At 48.6% G+C, this 18,277-nt stretch overlaps 1 protein-coding gene across 3 annotated transcripts in view; it reads right to left on the reverse strand.

Annotated features, from left to right (window-relative positions):
- The window catches only part of trpm1a (transient receptor potential cation channel, subfamily M, member 1a), an 82,320-nt gene that overhangs the window by 17,445 nt on the left and 46,598 nt on the right, over positions 1-18,277 (reverse strand). For 2 of the 3 annotated variants that reach the window (XM_038784122.1, XM_038784125.1), the window contains exons 16-22: positions 17,213-17,511; positions 10,654-10,882; positions 10,013-10,132; positions 9,319-9,450; positions 8,463-8,591; positions 7,662-7,913; positions 2,508-2,700 (exon numbers count right to left, since the gene is read on the reverse strand). In XM_038784122.1, coding sequence (XP_038640050.1) covers positions 2,508-2,700; positions 7,662-7,913; positions 8,463-8,591; positions 9,319-9,450; positions 10,013-10,132; positions 10,654-10,882; positions 17,213-17,511 — 1,354 coding nt within the window. The remainder of the gene's footprint in view (positions 1-2,507; positions 2,701-7,661; positions 7,914-8,462; positions 8,592-9,318; positions 9,451-10,012; positions 10,133-10,653; positions 10,883-17,212; positions 17,512-18,277) is intronic. The other variant, XM_038784123.1, reaches the window with a different exon arrangement.

The following is an 18,277-nucleotide window of genomic DNA, read 5'->3' on the forward strand; positions in this document are numbered from 1 at the left end:
ATACAGCCAGCATATACTGAATCACATACAGACAGCAGATACTGAATCAAATACAGCCAGCATATACTGAATCAAATACAGCCAGCATATACTGAATCAAATACAGCCAGTATATACTGAATCACATACAGCCAGCATATACTGAATCAAATACAGCCAGCATATACTGAATCACATACAGCCAGCATATACTGAATCACATACAGCCAGCATATACTGAATCAAATACAGCCAGCATATACTGAATCACATACAGACAGCATATACTGCATCAAATACAGCCAGCATATACTGAATCACATACAGCCAGCATATACTGAATCACATACAGCCAGCATATACTGAATCACATACAGCCAGCATATACTGAATCACATACAGACAGCATATACTGAATCAAATACAGCCAGCATATACTGAATCAAATACAGCCAGCATATACTGAATCAAATACAGCCAGCATATACTGAATCACATACAGCCAGCATATACTGAATCACATACAGCCAGCATATACTGAATCAAATACAGCCAGCATATACTGAATCAAATACAGCCAGCATATACTGAATCACATACAGACAGCATATACTGAATCACATACAGACAGCATATACTGAATCAAATACAGCCAGCATATACTGAATCACATACAGCCAGCATATACTGAATCACATACAGCCAGCATATACTGAATCACATACAGCCAGCATATACTGAATCACATATAGACAGCATATACTGAATCACATACAGCCAGCATATACTGAATCACATATAGCCAGCATATACTGCATCAAATACAGACAGCAGGGGCTGGTTTAGCACACTGGGCTAAATCACTGGCTTTTAAAGCAGACCAAGGCAGGTCAGCAGCACGGTACAATTCCCGTACCAGCCTCCCCGAACAGGCGCTGGATTGTGGTGACTAGGGGCTTTTCACAGTAACTTAATTGAAGCTTACTTGTGACAATAAGCCATTTTCATTTCATATACTGAATCAAATACAGCCAGCATATACTGAATCAAATACAGACAGCAGATACTGAATAAAATACAGCCAGCATATACTGCATCAAATACAGCCAGCATATACTGAATCACATACAGCCAGCATATACTGAATCAAATACAGCCAGCATATACTGAATCTGGGATTCATGTCGCATTACATTCGGCCCCCACCAACAAGCCTGGACTTGCAGAGGCCTACCGACTGAACTGGCCTGGGACAATTCACACCTCTTTAACCTGGAGTTACCTCTCTCTCTGCATCTTTGATGATTTGATTGCCTGCAGGTGCTCGCATTCCGGGGCATCTCTGACTGTGTCTATATAAACATTTCTGGAACAAGCCTTTCCATTCACCTGAAGAAGGAGCCGTGCTCCGAAAGCTCGTGTTTGAAACAAACCTGTTGGACTTTAACCTGGTGTTGTAAGACTTCTTACTGTGAATCACATACAGCCAACATATACTGAATCACATACAGCCAGCATATACTGAATCAAATACAGACAGCATACACTGAATCACATACAGCCAGCATATACTGAATCACATATACAGCCAGCATATACTGAATCAAATACCAACAAACTCTAACTCTTGAGTACACACTCCGAAATTATCAACATCTTTGTATTGAAGATTGAACACGCCCTCAGTCTCCGGGAATGCAAAGATTAAATGTGGCAGGTGATTTTCCTGCACAACTATCAATCGCTAATGTAAGAGGTTCCCTGAGGTTTTCACATGTGGCTCAATTGTGAAGTATTTTACTCGGTGATGCTGTGAAATTGTCAAATAGACTGTCATGTTTTGGGTCCCACTTTCCAATGTTAAATAATTCAACTTTCAAATCTGAATATTGCAAGTATGTTTGCTAATCCCTGTTAGTTCATGAACTGTCAATATTTCCATCAACATTGCTCCAAATGCTAGCGACTGGTAATGATTTCTGAAACTGAAGACTGCGGACCCATCTCCCAATGAAATAGTACGATATGATATTAGGAGTGAAAGCTCTCTCAATCCATACTCTCCTTATTTCTGTTTACTGCAACTTAATTTCTTGCCCTTCAATAGACTCGTTTCTAATCAGTTAGATTTAGACACTCTTACAAATGTATATTTAATTATCTTTTAATTCCTCAATGCTTCATTGATTAGATTTTATGGTTCAGTTCAGATCAGAAAAGGATTAGTTTGAGATCTGTTCTGTGCTGGGTTAGCTGCCCAGTGAACACTGTATATGTGAATGAGGTTACATGATGTCTACCATGGATAAATATCCTAGTCAATTACTAGACTGTAATTGGCACCTGTGGAACTGTGCCCCAACAGAGGTAAGCACCTTCATGGAGGTGAGGAGAATATAGAGATACAAACACCTGCTGTGTGTCAGGGTGTTATTGCTTCAGACACTAATGGTGACTGTAATCCTTGGTACCAGTTTGGTTGTTCAAGTACTGATCATTTGCCGAAGAAACAGAAAGCAGAGTCTTACTATAAATTCTAGTCTTACGGTCTAACTGATCCGCAAACACCTCTCCGTAGATCATCCAGTACGGCATGTAGAAAATGTTCCGGGCCAATCTCCAAGAAGGTTCCTCGTCTGGGTGAAGAATCGCCTGCCTCGACACTCCAAAACTCATCAGGATCACCAGCATAATGACAACAAAGTAAAGCATGTCGACCATCTGCAATTGAAAAGTTAAATGCCCGCCATCAGAGACATAGATGATGAATCATCACACAGCCAAGGTCAACACACAGCTTCCCTTTTCAATTCGGTAGAAGAGTCATATGGGCTCGAAACATTGGGCGGAATTCTCTGAAAATGGGGCAATGTCCACATGCCCGCAAGAAAACAGGCGTGAATCACTCTGGACTTTCCTGGACCAGATCACGAGGACCCACTGATTGGTGGCCCCCGATCATAACCCTGGCCGTCCTGGAGGCCCACCCGGTGACGGACCCCTCCGCCCCACAGCCGGTCCACAGCCGCCAGTCCGAGTGCCCACCAGGTGGAACCATGAGGGAACTACGCCGGCAGGAACTCGGCCAGCTGTCGGCGGAGAATCGCCACGGGTGCCTCTTTCAATGGCCCCCGACTGGCGCCGTGTCGACCGTGCGCGCGACTGGCGGCGATTCTCTGGTCCGCGGAGAATTGCGGGAAGGCGTCGGACCTGATCCCGGGTCTGACACCCCATTCTCAGACCCCGCGCCGAGCCCGATTTTGCCGCGGCGGCTCTAAGAATTCCGCCCATTAACTCTCGCTCCATGGATGCTGCCATGAGTTTATCCAGCATTTGCTGCTTTTATGTCATCACACAGGCAAGGTCATGACACAGCACCCAGTCATGGGATCATCACAAGCTGCGGGGTTGGGGCTTCAGCTCATTACACAACCTATAATCAACTGCATCCAGTTTTCCTATCCTGATCACGCCCCATTCCAAAACAATCCCTGCATTTTGGCAAAATGATTGTGTAATAATTTGTATTATTTCTATATTGCACCTTGCACGGTTTTTAAAATTCTTCCATGAGACATGGATATCGTTGGCTGGGCCAACATTTATTGTCCATCCTGAATTGTCAACCACATTGCTGTGGGTCTGGAGTCACATGTAGGCCAGACCGGGTAAGGACGGCAGATTTCCTTCCCTAAATGGTTTGCCATCATTAGACTTTCAATTTCAGATTTTTATTAAATTCAAATTTCACCACCTGCCCTGGTGGGACCCGGTTCCCCTGGGTCTCTGGAATATCAGTCCAATAGGAATGCTCCTGCAGCACCACCTCCATTAGAGATAGCTTGGTTTTAGTTTGTGATAGATGGAATAAATCGATGAATTGATTTCAGTTAGCTCTACATTTAAATTAATCAGTTCTCTAAGACAAAGCTGGTGTGGGAGGAGGTGGAACAGGGAGGGCAGTGGGCAGGGGGAGGGGGAGGGGGGAGCAATGCGTGTGGCAGTAGCTGCAGCACAAAACTGACCAAATGCCTCAATGAGCATTAGTAGTTTTTGTCATTGAAGTGCAAACATCAATCCTTCAATTCACTATAATAAACTTGCAAAGTCAAACAATGTGAGGGCAATGTAAAATCATGTCACTCACCAATGTCTGCATTGGGAAGACTGCAAAACATTGCTTTGGATTGGATTTGTTTATTATCATGTGTACCGAGGTACAGTGAAAAGTATTTTTCTGCGAGCAGCTCAACAGATCATTAAGTACATGGGAAGAAAAGAAAATACATAATAGGGCAACACAAGGTATACAATGTAACGACATAAGCACTGGCATCGGATGAAGCATGCAGGGTGTAGTGTTAATGAGGTCAGTCCATAAGAGGGTCATTTAGGAGTCTGGTAACAGCGGGAAAGAAACTGTTTTTGAATCTGTTAGTGCGAGTTCTCCGACTTCTGTATCTCCTGCCCGATGGAAAACATTGGAAGAGTGAGTAAGCCGGGTGGGAGGGGTCTTTGATTATGCTCCATCCTAAAGTCTTGCATGTAATGGAACTGATGCTAAAACTTTGAATATATTCAAGAGGTGGCTGGATATAGCACTTGGGGAGAATGGGATCAAAGGCTATGGGGAGAAAGCAGGATTAGGCTATTGAATTGGATGATCGGCCATGATCGTGATGAATGGTGGAGCAGGTTCGAAGGGCCAAAAGGCCTCCTCGTACTCCTATCTTCTTTGTATGCAAGTCAAAAACCTGATGGATCAATTCTAGCTGTTTTCTGTATTATGTTACCAAATACTTGCTGGCTTACTGTTTGTGCAGTCACATGGTTTTAGCCTGAAGATAGTGCCTCTGTGGCACGACATTGAGTTAAGTTACAGAGTAGACTGGAGGACGTGACGGACTCTCAATGCAATCTCTGGTGTGTTTTGTACAATTAAATATTTTCTCTGAACTCATTTCTACACACACAGGGCCAAGAAAAATAATTCAAAAACACTTCAAAGAACTTTTTTGACATGGATCATAAAGCAGGTTCCCTTTAAGTAGGACCAGATGGAGCAGCAATTCCTTCTGAATTCAAGCAATCTATCAGATCCATAGAATTCCTCAGCAAATGTTTGAATATTAAGCAGAGAATTATTTTGCTTGCCCTGGTTTGAAATTTTCAGTAGATGGTAATTTAATTTCAGACAATGATTTGAGATTTTATTTGTATTTAATATGTTCATTGTCTATGTCACCCAGTGACTATCAAACTGTGACAGATTCTCGGCAGTGCAGAAAGAGGCCATTCAGCCCATCAAGTCTGCACTGACACTTCGAAAGACCACCCTACCTAGGCTCAATCCCCTGCCCTGCAACCCCACCCTAAGGGGCAATTTTTCGTGGCCGATTCACCCAACCTGCACATCTTTGGACTGTGGGAGGAAACCGGAGCACCAGGAGGAAACCCACGTAGACACAGGGAGAGAGTGCAAATTCCACACAGGCAGTCACCCGAGGTCGGAACCGAACACCGGGTCCCTGCGCTGTGGACAGCGGTGTTAACCCGGGTCCCTGCACTGTGAGACAGCAGTGTTAACCCGGTATCAACACTGTGAGACAGCAGTGTTAACCCGGGTCACTGGCACTGTGAGTCACCAGTGTTAACCCTGTGGCAGCAGTGTTACCCAGGTCCCCTGGCGCTGTGAGACAGCAGTGCTGACCCGGGTCCCTGGTAGCTGTGAGGCGCAGTATTAACCAGGTCCCTGGCACTGGTGAAACACAGTGTTAACCCAGGTTCCCTGCACTGAGACAGCAGTTTTACCCTGGTCCCTGGCACTGTGAGACAGCAGTGTTAACCCGGGTGCCTGGCGCTGTGAGACAGCAGTGTTAACCCGGGTCCCTGGCACTGTGAGACAGCAGTGTTAGCCCGGGTCCCTTGCACTGTGAGACAGCAGTGTTAACCCGAGTCTCTGGCACTGGGGAGACAGCAGGGTTAACCCCGGGTCCCTGGCACTGTGAGGCAGCAGTGGTTGCCCAGGTACCTGGCACTGGTGAGACAGCATGTTAACCCGGACCCTGGCACTGTGAGGCAGCAGTGTTAACCCGGACACTGCACTGTGAGACAGCAGTATTAACCAGGGTCCCTGGCACTGTGAGACAGCAGTGTTAACACCGGGTTCCTGGCACTGGAGGCAGCAGTATTACCCGGGTCCCCTGGCACTGTGAGACAGCAGGCTAACCGGGACCCTGGCACTGGTGAGGCAGCAGTATTAACCAGGGTCCCTGGCAACTGTGAGACAGCAGGGCTAACCCGGACCCTGGCACTGTGAGGCAGCAGCAGTATTAACCAGGGGTCCCTGGTACTGTGATACAGCAGTGTTACCCGGGTCCCTGGCACTGTGAGACAGCAGTGTTAACCCGGGTGCCTGGTGCTGTGAGGCAGCAGTGTTAGCCCAGGTCCCTGGCACTGTGAGGCAGCAGTGTTAGCCCAGGTCCCTGGCACTGTGAGGCAGCAGTGTTAGCCCAGGTCCCTGGCACTGTGAGGCAGCAGTGTTAGCCCAGGTCCCTGGCACTGTGAGGCAGCAGTGTTAACCCGGGTCCCTGGCCAGTCCTTCCCTCTGCTGATCATCGTTTATAACCAATTGGTGGTGTTGGTTTCTGCTCAACCCTGGGGATTTTGTTTCTCCTTATTTTTCAGGGGGATATGGGTGTCCCTGGCAGTGCCAACATTTGTTGCCCATCCCTAATTGCCCTTGAAACAAGTGGCTTTTAAGAGTCAACCACATTGTTGTGGGTCAAAAGTGTCACATGTAGGCCAGACCAGGTAAGGACGGCAGATTTCCTTCCCTAAAGGGCATTAGTGAAGCAGGTGGGTTTTTACAACAATTGATAGCTTCATGGGTACCATTACTTTATATTCCAGATTTATTAAGGGAATTTAAATTCCACCAACTACCATAGTGGGATTTGAACCGCTGTCCCCAGCTTGGACCTCTGGATTAGTAATCCCTTTGCCACTGTTTCCCCACAACCTCAGGAACAAGGGTCTACAAATCCTGCCTTAGAGAGCTGAACAATCTTTTTCTCTAGATTCAGTCAGAGTCCCACAGATAAATATGTCCAGAAGATTGACAAGGGAAGCGGAGAGAATGATTGGAGACGGGAAGGAAGTGAGGGGTGGGGGACAAAGACGCAGCCCAGAGGCATAGAGATTGAAAGATCAACAGCTGAGGGGGAAACACTGGGAACTAGAAATATTCTGGAACTCCAGGGGTTCAGGGCAGGAGTTGGGACATTCAACTGCAGAAGATTATAAAGGTCAGGCAGAGTGGAACCAGATCAGGATTTAAATCCTGAGCCTGTGGATTCACTGCAGGCGAGCCAGCAGCAGGTGGAGGATGTCCTGGAGTTTGTACAGAGGGAATCCAAGCACAAAATTCCATCAAGCTGGAGCCAAGCAGGAATGTCCAAGACATTTATTGAGACATTAAAATGCCCCCAAAAAAGGTCAGTTCCAGAACTGGATGGAAATACTCTGCCCCTTGCTCCCCGTTTGATATTAAAGTTCAATACCTTTCATTCTGATTCTATCTGAATGTTCACTAAAATATGGGGGCAGTGAGAAGTGAGAAATAGTTCCAGACCAAAGCACAAATCCCAGAGCCTTGTGACTGAGGTGTGTGGCTGACTCACCATCTTCCCAATCATCATCACATAGGGTCCCAGGTACTTGTTGACACCAAAGATATCGAGGACACGGATATACCAGATAATGATGTCCACACAGTAAATGACACGACCGTAGCTCATATAGGGCTGATTCTGGAGTCGCAGTAACACACCACAACTGAAGATAGCAATTGCCACCATGTCAGTGACATTCCAGTATTCCTGCATCCAGACCTTCACCTTCTGCCTCAATTTACTGGGCTCCGACATTAGGATCTAAATTAAAAATTAAATTAACAAGATATAATTTGTTATAATTTAATACAAGCAAATCCGTCATCTCCAAATTGGTCTTCTTGTACATTTGCTGAGAGCAGGTTAATGTAAAGGAGGAGAATGTGGATCCCATCATACATAGTCAGTTCATACAAAAAATTAGTGCACAAAAAATATCCAGACCAAAGGTTTGGCAGAAAGCAGAGTGAATTAAGCCTTCAACGATCAGTGACCTTCCCCAAGACCTAGTGACCTTTTCCCCCATGCCAGTGACCTCCCCCATAGCCAGTAACCTTCCCCTGTAGCCAGTGATATTCCCTCTCAGTCAATCACATTTCTCCACAGTCAGTGACCTTCCCATACATCAGTGACCTTCCTGATTGGCCGATGACCTTTCCTGTGGTCGGTGACTTTTTTCCATGGTGACCTACCCCTCCCCTAGCATTCTCTCACGTTAAGACTTCCTACACAGGGAGAAACATATTTCCTTTTTGGGGACACTCTTCTTAAAGGTCAGGTTTGAAAAGGATAAAACTCTGATTTTCTCACCTCCCTGATTTTCTCAACAGCCAACATTAAAATGTATGAGATGAGAACCCATTCTGCCATCGAAGGTAAACCCTCCATCTTTACCAGGATTACATAGTTGTAGAGAAACAAGTATGCAAGGTATGCCATCTGTAAAAAAATGGACACAAGAACCTTCTGTAGGATTAGCACACTCTCAAATGTTTATTAAGACATAAGAGAGATCTATAATTTACAAGCCGACAATGCAAAAACAGCAGAGTGGGATTAATTGGTAACTCTTTCAAAATGCCATGGATAGAATGGACTCTTTCTTTACTGGTCAATTCTATTCAACAATTTGTATGTGTAGAGAGTGTACAAGGCAGAATTTCTAAGGATCATTGTCAAAATATAAAATGATTAAGAGACGTGTTCACTAGGGTCAAACCAGCCCGTCCCTTTTCGATAGGTTAACATTTTCACCATCTACATCCTCAATCCCTCTCACCAGGTCACTAAATCTTACAGTTTAGGAATCCATTTACCCACTGTGCGCATGTAGCTCTTCACAAGAGTTACCAATCAGTCCCACTCCCTGATCTTTCCTCAAATGATTTCCTTTTCAAGTAGTTATCCAATTTCCTATTGAAATGTATCCCCCAGATCCTTCAATTCCATCACACTCTACCATGGTAATGGTGGGATTTTACAGGGCAGGGCTGGATAATGCTGCAAGCTGTTCAAAGGTTCATTGGCTTAAGCGCGACTGGAAATTCCGACCTTTGGGAGGAGTCATAAATTCCACCCAGCCAGTATTGTATTTCTCTTCCTCGAGGTATAATTACCAACCTTTCACTCCCAGAGAATGAACATCCATGTTTACAGTGGAACTTACAGTGTGGAACCAGAATTTAACAATCGGCGCATTATAAAACTCATAAATCTTTCTTCCAATTGGAATACTTCTGTGATTTTCCATCCCATCTTCTTCATCACCTTTTCTGGAAACGGCTTCGTTGTTCGCATCCTTGAAATAAAGGGAACAACGTTTTATACAGAACAGCCTTATGTCTGAGTCAGTGTAATACAGTCAGTACTGGATAATGTCGGGGCAGCGCGGTGGTGCAGTGGGTTAGCACTGCTGTCTCACGGCACCGAGGTCCCAGGTTCGATCCTGGCTCTGGGTCACTGTCAATGTGGAGTTTGCACATTTTCCCCGTGTTTGCGTGAGTTTCACCCCCACAACCCAAAGATGTGCAGGCTAGGTGGATTGGCCACGCTAAATTACCCCTTAATTGGAACAAAATGAATTGGGTACTTAAAATTTAAAAAATATATACTGGATAATGCATCTCTGGTCAGTTTAGCTCACTCCCATTTTTATCTCTCTCTCTCTCTCTCTCTCCATGTTGAAAGTATTTTGGCCAGCTGACTGTCTACTTGCTGGACCAATCATTATTGGTCACTTGGCTGGTATTCTATATTATTCTGGTTTGGTTCTTTAATGTTAACTTTCATGGATTGTCCCCTCCTCCCAGGTTTCCTCCCCCAGTCTGTTATCTGCCCACCCCCACCCCTGGCCCACTTACATTGTCTTCTTCTTTCTCTTTGCCCTGCTCATTGTCCCCAGATGCTTCATACGACAAATCATCACTGCCTTTAAAATCCATGAAGAGAATGGCTGGAGGGAATATGATTCCCAGCACAATCTGACAGGAAAGAAGAAGAAAGTAAAGTTGATTCAGGATGAAAACGTAATCACAGGAATACTCTGCTACATTTTGGTTTCAGACGGAAGTCGATAGATCTGAATTAAAATACTAGAGACCATGGAAACATTTGTACTGTGATAATATCTAACATTGCTGTTTAATTATATTTTCAATGTTAACAATCCCCTGATAGATTCATGTACATAAGGCACTATATAAATGCAAGTTATTTCTATTCAACACTTTTCACATTGTCAAGATGTCTCAATTATGCAGTTTACAGCGAATGAAGTGTTTCTGAAGAGAGATCATTGGGAGTAATGGAGGGAACACAGTAACTAATTTGAGCACAGCAAAACCCTCCAAAACACCAACAACAATTTGTGTTTTTATCGCGCCTTCTGAGAAGATTGTTAAAGGTGTTTCATTGTGTTACAGGATAGCATAATTAGATTTTAAAAATATAAATTGGTTTGAATTTGTAGTTTGTGATGTAAGCGGTATCCAGAAAAATGCACCTTCAGACCAGGGTTTTTACACATGTGAAGCCGACCCATCCACATGTCAGTCAGCAGCATCTGGCTGCAGGTATGTGCGATGAAGTCTCGGTGTTTCGCTGTTACTGCCAGCTTCAGGCAGGTCGAGTCACTCCAGTTCTTCAGCTCGTACGTCAGGAGCTTCATGGCCACCTGTTCGTCATGTTTGTATGATTGGTCCAGCAAGTCAACAGCCAGCTGGCCAAAATCCCTTCAGCACGGAGAGAGAGAGAGAGAGAGATAGATACAAATGGGAGAGAGGAAAAGGAAGAAAGGCGAACACACAGACACAACTGAGCTGCTCACAGCTTCTCAGAAAACTTCAGGCCATTGGTCCTATATCGAGATTCCTGGATCCGATACCAGGAATGATTAATTTTGTGGCACAAAGAGAATGGCAGAGTAATTCGAGAGGTGAGAGAAACTTGGGATCTGAGTCATGTGTCAGACCCGCCCATCCGCTGACCCGTGCGCCGCAGGTTTGTGAACTTGCCGTGTCAGCTGAATAGGGGCTGGTTTAGCACAGTGGGCTAAACAGCTGGCTTGTAATGCAGAACAAGGCCAGCAGCACGGTTTCAATTCCCATACCGGCCTCCCCGAACAGGCGCCGGAATGTGGCGACTAGGGGCTTTTAACAGCAAATTAATTGAAGCCTACTCGTGACAATAAGCTATTATTATTATTATTATGTGTGGGGCACAGCTAGAGACTCATACAGACTACACATTGGGCCAGTCTCAGACCCACATTACTATGTCAGGCCAAGCCTGTGAGACTGACTTGAGTCCAATATCACCAAGTGCGGAGTCGACCTAAGAATATTATCACCACGTTTGTATGCTGCAAAAAGCAGCTTCCTGTTGGAGAAGAAAAGGAGCCACCATTTAAAAAAAAGAGAGAGATGGGACAAACAATTCTGGATTTGGTGATGTGTGATGAGGCAGACTTGATTAGGGAACTTAAGATGAAGGAACCCTTAGGCAGGGCCGGCTGAAGGTACCGGCAACTCGGGCAGTCGCCCGGGGCGCCATGTGCTATGGGGCGCCATCAACGAGTGCGTGACCGACGTCAGAGACCAGCCGACAGAGAGACCGGCCCGCCGATCGGTGAGTCCCGATCATATACCAGGTCACCCCGGCCCCCCCCCCCGACCCGACCCCCCCTCCCTCGACCCGACCCCCCCCTCCCCCGACCCGACCCCCCCTCCCTCGACCCGACCCCCCCCTCCCCCGACCCGACCCCCCCGACCCGACACCCCCCCACGACCCGACCCCCCCCTCCCCCGGCCCCCCCCCCGACCCAACCCCCCCTCCCTCGACCCGACCCCCCCTCCCTCGACCCGACTCCCCCGACCCGACCCCCCCCCTCCCTTGACCCTCCCCCCCTCCCTCGACCCCCCTCCCCGACCCGACCACCCTCTCCCCCTCCCCCCCCCTCCCCCGACCCCCCCTCCCTCAACCCCCCCTCCCTCCCCCCCCCCTCCCCCGACCCGACCCCCCCCTCCCCCTCCCCCGACCCGACCCCTCCCCTCCCCCGACCCGACCCCCCCTCCCCCGACCCGCCCCCCCCTCCCCCGACCCGACGACCTACCCCCCCCTCCCCCGACCCCCTGACCCGACCCCCCTCCCCCGCCCGACCCCCCCCTCCCCCCGACCCGACCCCCCCCCCCACCGACTCCCCCGACCCGACCCCCCCTCCCCGACCCAACCCCCCCCCTCCCCCGACCCCCCTCCCCGACCCTCCCCCCTCCCCCGACCCCCCCTCTCCCTCCCCTCCCCCGACCCGACCCCCCCTCCCCCGACCCGACCCCCTCCCCTGACCCGACCCCCCCTCCCCCGACCCGACCTCCCCCGACCCGACCCCCCCCTCCCCCGACCCGACCCGACCCCCGACCCGACCCGACCCCCGACCCAACCCCCGACCTGACCCGACCCGACCCCCCCCCGAAGGGCGCCGAAGTTCAGCTTGCCCGGGGCGCCAGCAACCCTAGGGCCGGCGCTGCCCTTAGGGAGCAGTGACCACAATATGTTAAAATTTACACGCTGCAGTTTGAGCGGGAGAAGCTGCAATCAGATGTAACGGTATTACAATTAAATAAGGGTAACTACAAAGACATGAGGGAGGAGCTGGCCAGAGTTGATTGGAAAAGGACCCTAGCAGGGAAGGCAGTGGAACAGCAATGGCAGGAGTTTTTGGGGGTTATTAGGAGGCACAACAGAAATTCATCCCAAGGAGGAAACATGCTAAGGGGAGGACAAGGTATCCATGGCTGATGAGGGATGTCGAGGACAGCATAAAGGCTAAAGAAAAAGCACACAAAGTGGCGCGGAGTAGTGGGAAGTCAGAGGACTGGGAAGCCTTTAAAAGCGAGCAGAGGACAACTAAAAAAGCAATAAGGGAAGAGAAGATGAAGTCCGTGTGCAAGCTAGTTAGTAATATAAAGGAAGATAGGAAGAGTTTTTTCAATATATAAAAGGTAAGAGAGACCTGAATGGACATTAGACCACTGGAAAATGTGGCTGGAGAAATAGTAATAGGAAACAAAGAAATGGCAGAGGAACTGAATAGTTACTTTGCATCAGTCTTTACAGTGGAAGACACCAGTGAGATACCAGAACTTCAAGAGAGTCAGCGGGCAGAGGTGAGTGCAGTGACCATTACTAAGGAGAAGGTTCTGGAGAAACTGAAAGGGCTGAAGGTGGATAAATTACCTGGAGCAGATGAACTACACCCCAGAGTTCTAAAAGAGATAGCTCTTTGTGGAGATTGTGGAGGCATTGGTGATGATCTTTCAGGAATCACTGGAAGCAGGGAGGGTCTCAAAGAACTGGGAAGTGGCTAATGTTTGAGAAGGGAGGAGGCAGAAGACAGGAAATTATAGGCCCGTTAGTCTGACTTCAGTCATTGGTAAGGTTTTAGAGACTGTTATTAAGGATGAGATTGCGGAGTACTTGGAGGTGCTGAGTCTAGAGGACTGTGTGCCGCAGGTTATCCACGAGGATCAAACGGGGTTCGTGAAGGGGAGGCAGCTGAACACTAACATACAGAGGCTCTTGAATGTTATAATGATGCCGGCGGTAGAAGGGGAGGCGGGGATAGTGGTGGCGTTGGACGCGGAGAAGGACTTCGATAGGGTTGAGTGGGGGTACTTGTGGGAGGTGCTGGAAAGGTTCGGGTTTGGGGAGGGGTTTGTCAGGTGGGTGAGGCTGCTATATGAGGCCCCGATGGCGAGCGTGGCCACGAATAGGAGGAGGTCGGAGTAGTTTCGGTTATACCGAGGGACGAGGCAGGGATGTCCCTTGTCCCCCCTGCTTTTTGCGCTGGCAATTGAACCTCTGGCTATGGCGTTGAGGGAGTCGAGGAACTGGAGGGGGCTGGTGCGGGGTGGGGAGGAACACCGAGTGTCGCTCTCTGCGGATGATCTATTGTTGTATGTGGCGGACCCGGTGGGGGGAATACCGGTGGTGATAAGGATTCTCAGGGAATTTGGGGATCTCTCAGGGTACAAGCTCAACTTGGGGAAGAGCGAGCTGTTCGTTGTACACCCGGGGGACCAGGAGGGGCGGATTGGTAGGCTCCCACTAAAAAGGGCGGAGAGGAGCTTCAGGTACTTGGGGGTCCAGATGGCCAGGAGCTGGAGGGCCTTGCATAAGCTTAACCTCACAAGGCTGGTGGAGCAAATGGAGGAGGAGTTTAAGAGATGGGACATGCTGCCGCTGTCTCTGGCAGGTAGGGTGCAATCAGTCAAGGTGATGGTGCTCCCGAGATTTCTGTTCCTGTTCCAGTGCCTCCCCATCCTTATCCCGAAGGCCTTTTTCAGGCGGGTTAACAGGAGCATTACAGGGTTTGTGTGGGCGCACGGACCCCGAGAGTGAGAAGGGTGTTCTTGGAGGGGGGCAGGGATAGGGGGGTGCTGGCGCTGCCCAACCTCTTGTGGGTATTATTGGGCTGCCAACGCAGCGATGGTGCGCAAGTGGGTAATGGACGGGGAAGGGGCAGCATGGAAGATGATGGAGATGGCGTCCTGCGTAGACACGAGCCTGGAGGCGCTGGTAACGGTGCCGCTGCCGCTCCCTCCAACGAGATACACCACGAGCCCGGTGGTGGCGACTACCCTCAAAATTTGGGGGCAAAGGAGACGGCACAGAGGGGAGGTGGGGGCCTCGATGGGGTCCCCGATACGGGGGAAACCACCGGTTGTCCCGGGGAGAATTGATGGCGGGTTCCTGAGCTGGCACAGGGCAGGTGTTAGGAGGTTGAGGGACCTGTTTGTAGACGGGAAGTTTGCGAGCCTGGGTGAGCTGGAAGGGAAGTTTGGGCACTCCCCGGGGAACACCTTTAGGTACATGCAGGTAAGGGCGTTTGTCAGGTGGCAGGTGGCAGAGTTCCCTCTACTGCCACCGCGTGGGGTCCAGGACAGGGTGCTCTCGGGGTGTGGGTTGGAGAGGGGAGGATCTCGGCAACGTACCAAGTGATGCAGGGGGTAGACGAGGCCTCTGTGGAGGAGCTGAAGGGTAAATGGGAGGAGGAGCTGGGTGGGGAGATTGAGGAGGGGACGTGGGCGGACACCCTAGGAAGGGTGAACTCCTCCTCTTCGTGTGCGAGGCTTAGCCTCATACAGTTTAAGGTGCTGCATAGGGCTCACATGACCGGGACAAGGATGAGCCGGTTCTTTGGGAGCGAGGACAGGTGTATTAGGTGCTCAGGGAGCCCAGCAAACCACGCCCATATGTTTTGGGCATGCCCAGCGCTGGGGGAATTTTGGAAGGGCGTAGCAAGGACGGTATCGAGGGTGGTAGGATCTAGGGTCAATCCAGGCTGGGGACTCGCAATATTTGGGGTTGCAGTGGAGCCGGGAGTGCAGGAGGCGAAAGAGGCCGACATTCTGGCCTTTGCGTCCCTAGTAGCCCGGCGGAGGATTCTTCTTCAGTGGAAGGATGTGAGGCCCCCAAGCGTGGAGGCCTGGGTCAACGATATGGCGGGGTTTATTAAATTGGAGAGGGTGAAATTTGCCCTAAGGGGATCAGTGCAGGGGTTCTTCAGGAGGTGGCAACCATTCCTAGATCTCCTGGGGGGGGAGGGCGGGGGGGGTCGTCTCTTGTTTTGGGCTGAAGGGACGTGTATATTTGTTCTTTACTAATGACGGGCGTTAATTTATTTCTTCTTTGTATACACAGGGGGTTTGTTCTTTCTGTTCTTAGTATTTTCTGTTATTGATATTTGTGAAAATTTGAATAAAAATTATTTTTTTTAAAAAGGAAGTGATGAGTCAGCACGGCTTTGTCAAGGGGAAGTCATGCCTGACAAATCTGTTAGTGTTCTTTGAGGAGGTAACAAGGAAGTTAGACAAAGGGGAACCAGTGGCCATGATCTATTTGGATTTGCTATACAGTTGCCTGCTAAATAAGATAAGAGCCCACGGTGTTAGGGGCAAGGTACTGGTGTGGATAGAAGATTGGCTGACTGGCAGAAGGCAGAGATTGAGGGGTCCTTTTCAGGATGGCAGCCAGTGACTAGTGGTGTTCGGCAGGATTCAGTGTTGGAACCACAGCTATTCATGATATACATTAATCTGGAAGAAGTAACTGAGGTCATTGTTGCTAAGTTTGCAAATTATACAAAGATATATAGAGGGACAGGTAGTATTGAGGAAGCAAGGGGGCTGCAGAAGGACCTGGACAGACTAGGAGAGTGGGCAAAGAAGTGGCAGATAGAATACAATGCGGACAAATATGAGGTAATGCACTTTGGTGGGAAGAATAGAAACAGAGACTATTTTCTAAATGGGAAAAGCTTCAGAAATCAGAAACATAAAGGGATTTAGGAGTCCTAGTTCAAGATTATCTTAAGGTTAACATGCAGGTTCAAGTGGTAGTTAGGAAGGCAAATGCAAAGTTCGTATTCATGTCAAGAGGGTTAGAATACAAGACCATGGATGTACTTCTGAGGCTGTAAAAAGCTCTGGTCAGACCCCATTTGGAGTATTGTGAGCAGTTTTGGGCCCCCATATCTAAGGAAGGATGTGCTGGCCTTGGAAAGGGTCCAGAGGAGGTTCACAAGAATGATCCCTGGAATGAAGAACTTGCCGTAGGAGAAACGGTTGAGGACTCTGGGTCCGTACTCGTTGGAGTTTAGAAGGATGAGGGGGGAATCTTATTAAAACTTACAGGATACTGCGAGGCCTGGATAGAGTGGACGTGGAGAGGATGTTTCCACTTGTAGGAAAAACTAGAAGCACAGCCTCAGACTGAAGGGACGATCCTTTAAAACAGAGATGAGGAGGAATTTCTTCAGCCGGGGGGGGGGGGGTTGAATCTGTGGAACTCTTTGCCGCAGAAGGCTGTGATGGCCAAATCGCTGAGTGTCTTTAAGACAGAGATAGATAGATTCTTGATCAATAAGGGGATCAGGGGTTATGGGGAGAAGGCAGGAGAATGAGGATGAGAAACATATTAGCCGTGATTGAATGGACTCACTGGACCAAATAGCCTAATTCTGCTCTTATGGTGTCATGACAACAACAAGCAGAAGGGTGACTGACTTTGAGTTGTTGTCCAGGTCCTGTGAGATGTCATCCACAAGCTCACTGCCAGAACATTCGTTGGACATGGCTTTGTAAAGCTTGCAGGCAACCAAGGCCTTGGCCAGAGCCTCCTCTCCGTGCTGCCAGAAGAATAACGCCATTCTCTGCCGCTTCATCAGCACTGCCCACACCAACAACTCATGGAAGGGGAAGGTGAAACGGCCAATGGCTGGGTCATCCTCATCAATGTCAATCTCTTCTTCTTTCTTTTTCTTCTTCTTCTTCTTCCTCTTGGATTTTGAGGGCGGATCATCGTCCTGGAACAGGCCACAAGCAGAGTGAGCATTATGTGCAGAACATCCCTTCACACTGACACAATTAGTAATTATTAGTGTCACAACCAGACTTACATTAACACTGCAATGAAGTTACTGTGAAAAGCCCTTTATCATTTACCAGGAGTTCAAATGACACCAGGCTGCAGTCAAGGCATAAATCAGGGCTCAACAGGCACCAGGATTGCCAAAAACATGGCTCATCGCAAAGGATCTATGCATTTCTTTAATCTGAAAAGTTAATTTTTGCACACAGCACTTTGGCAGCAAATAAAAGTGACACTGGGCAAGGGAGCAGATTCAGCATCGATCGAGCAGTTATGGTGCGAATTTAAAAATCCCTGAAATCCAGCACTGGTTTTAGTCTGACTAACACGATGAGTAGGGAGGTGCTGCTTCACGAGCGGAGAGTCACAGGATGGAGCAGGACCAGGTGCCGCAGTACATGTCAGTCTGACCCCATGTAGAGAAACAGGAACATCCAAGACAACCATTCCTAGGCAGGGAGGTTATTATACTGAGAGTGGATAACAGAGCTACTGAGGAAAGGTTAAAGAAGTGGGGGCTGGTATAGGTTGTCCTAAACCACACGGAAAACAATATTGGGAATACAAAGCAAGAAGTTTAATTTCAGGAGGTTTTGCCCTGGATGTTGTTTCTCCCTCTGCCCCATAGGGGGCGTAGTGTAAGCACAAAGCTATTGCAGCACAGATTCCTCCATTGCTCATGTGCCATGGCCCATAACACC

Source organism: Scyliorhinus canicula, chromosome 24 (assembly GCF_902713615.1).
Source record: "Scyliorhinus canicula chromosome 24, sScyCan1.1, whole genome shotgun sequence".
Lineage (NCBI taxonomy): Eukaryota > Metazoa > Chordata > Chondrichthyes > Carcharhiniformes > Scyliorhinidae > Scyliorhinus > Scyliorhinus canicula.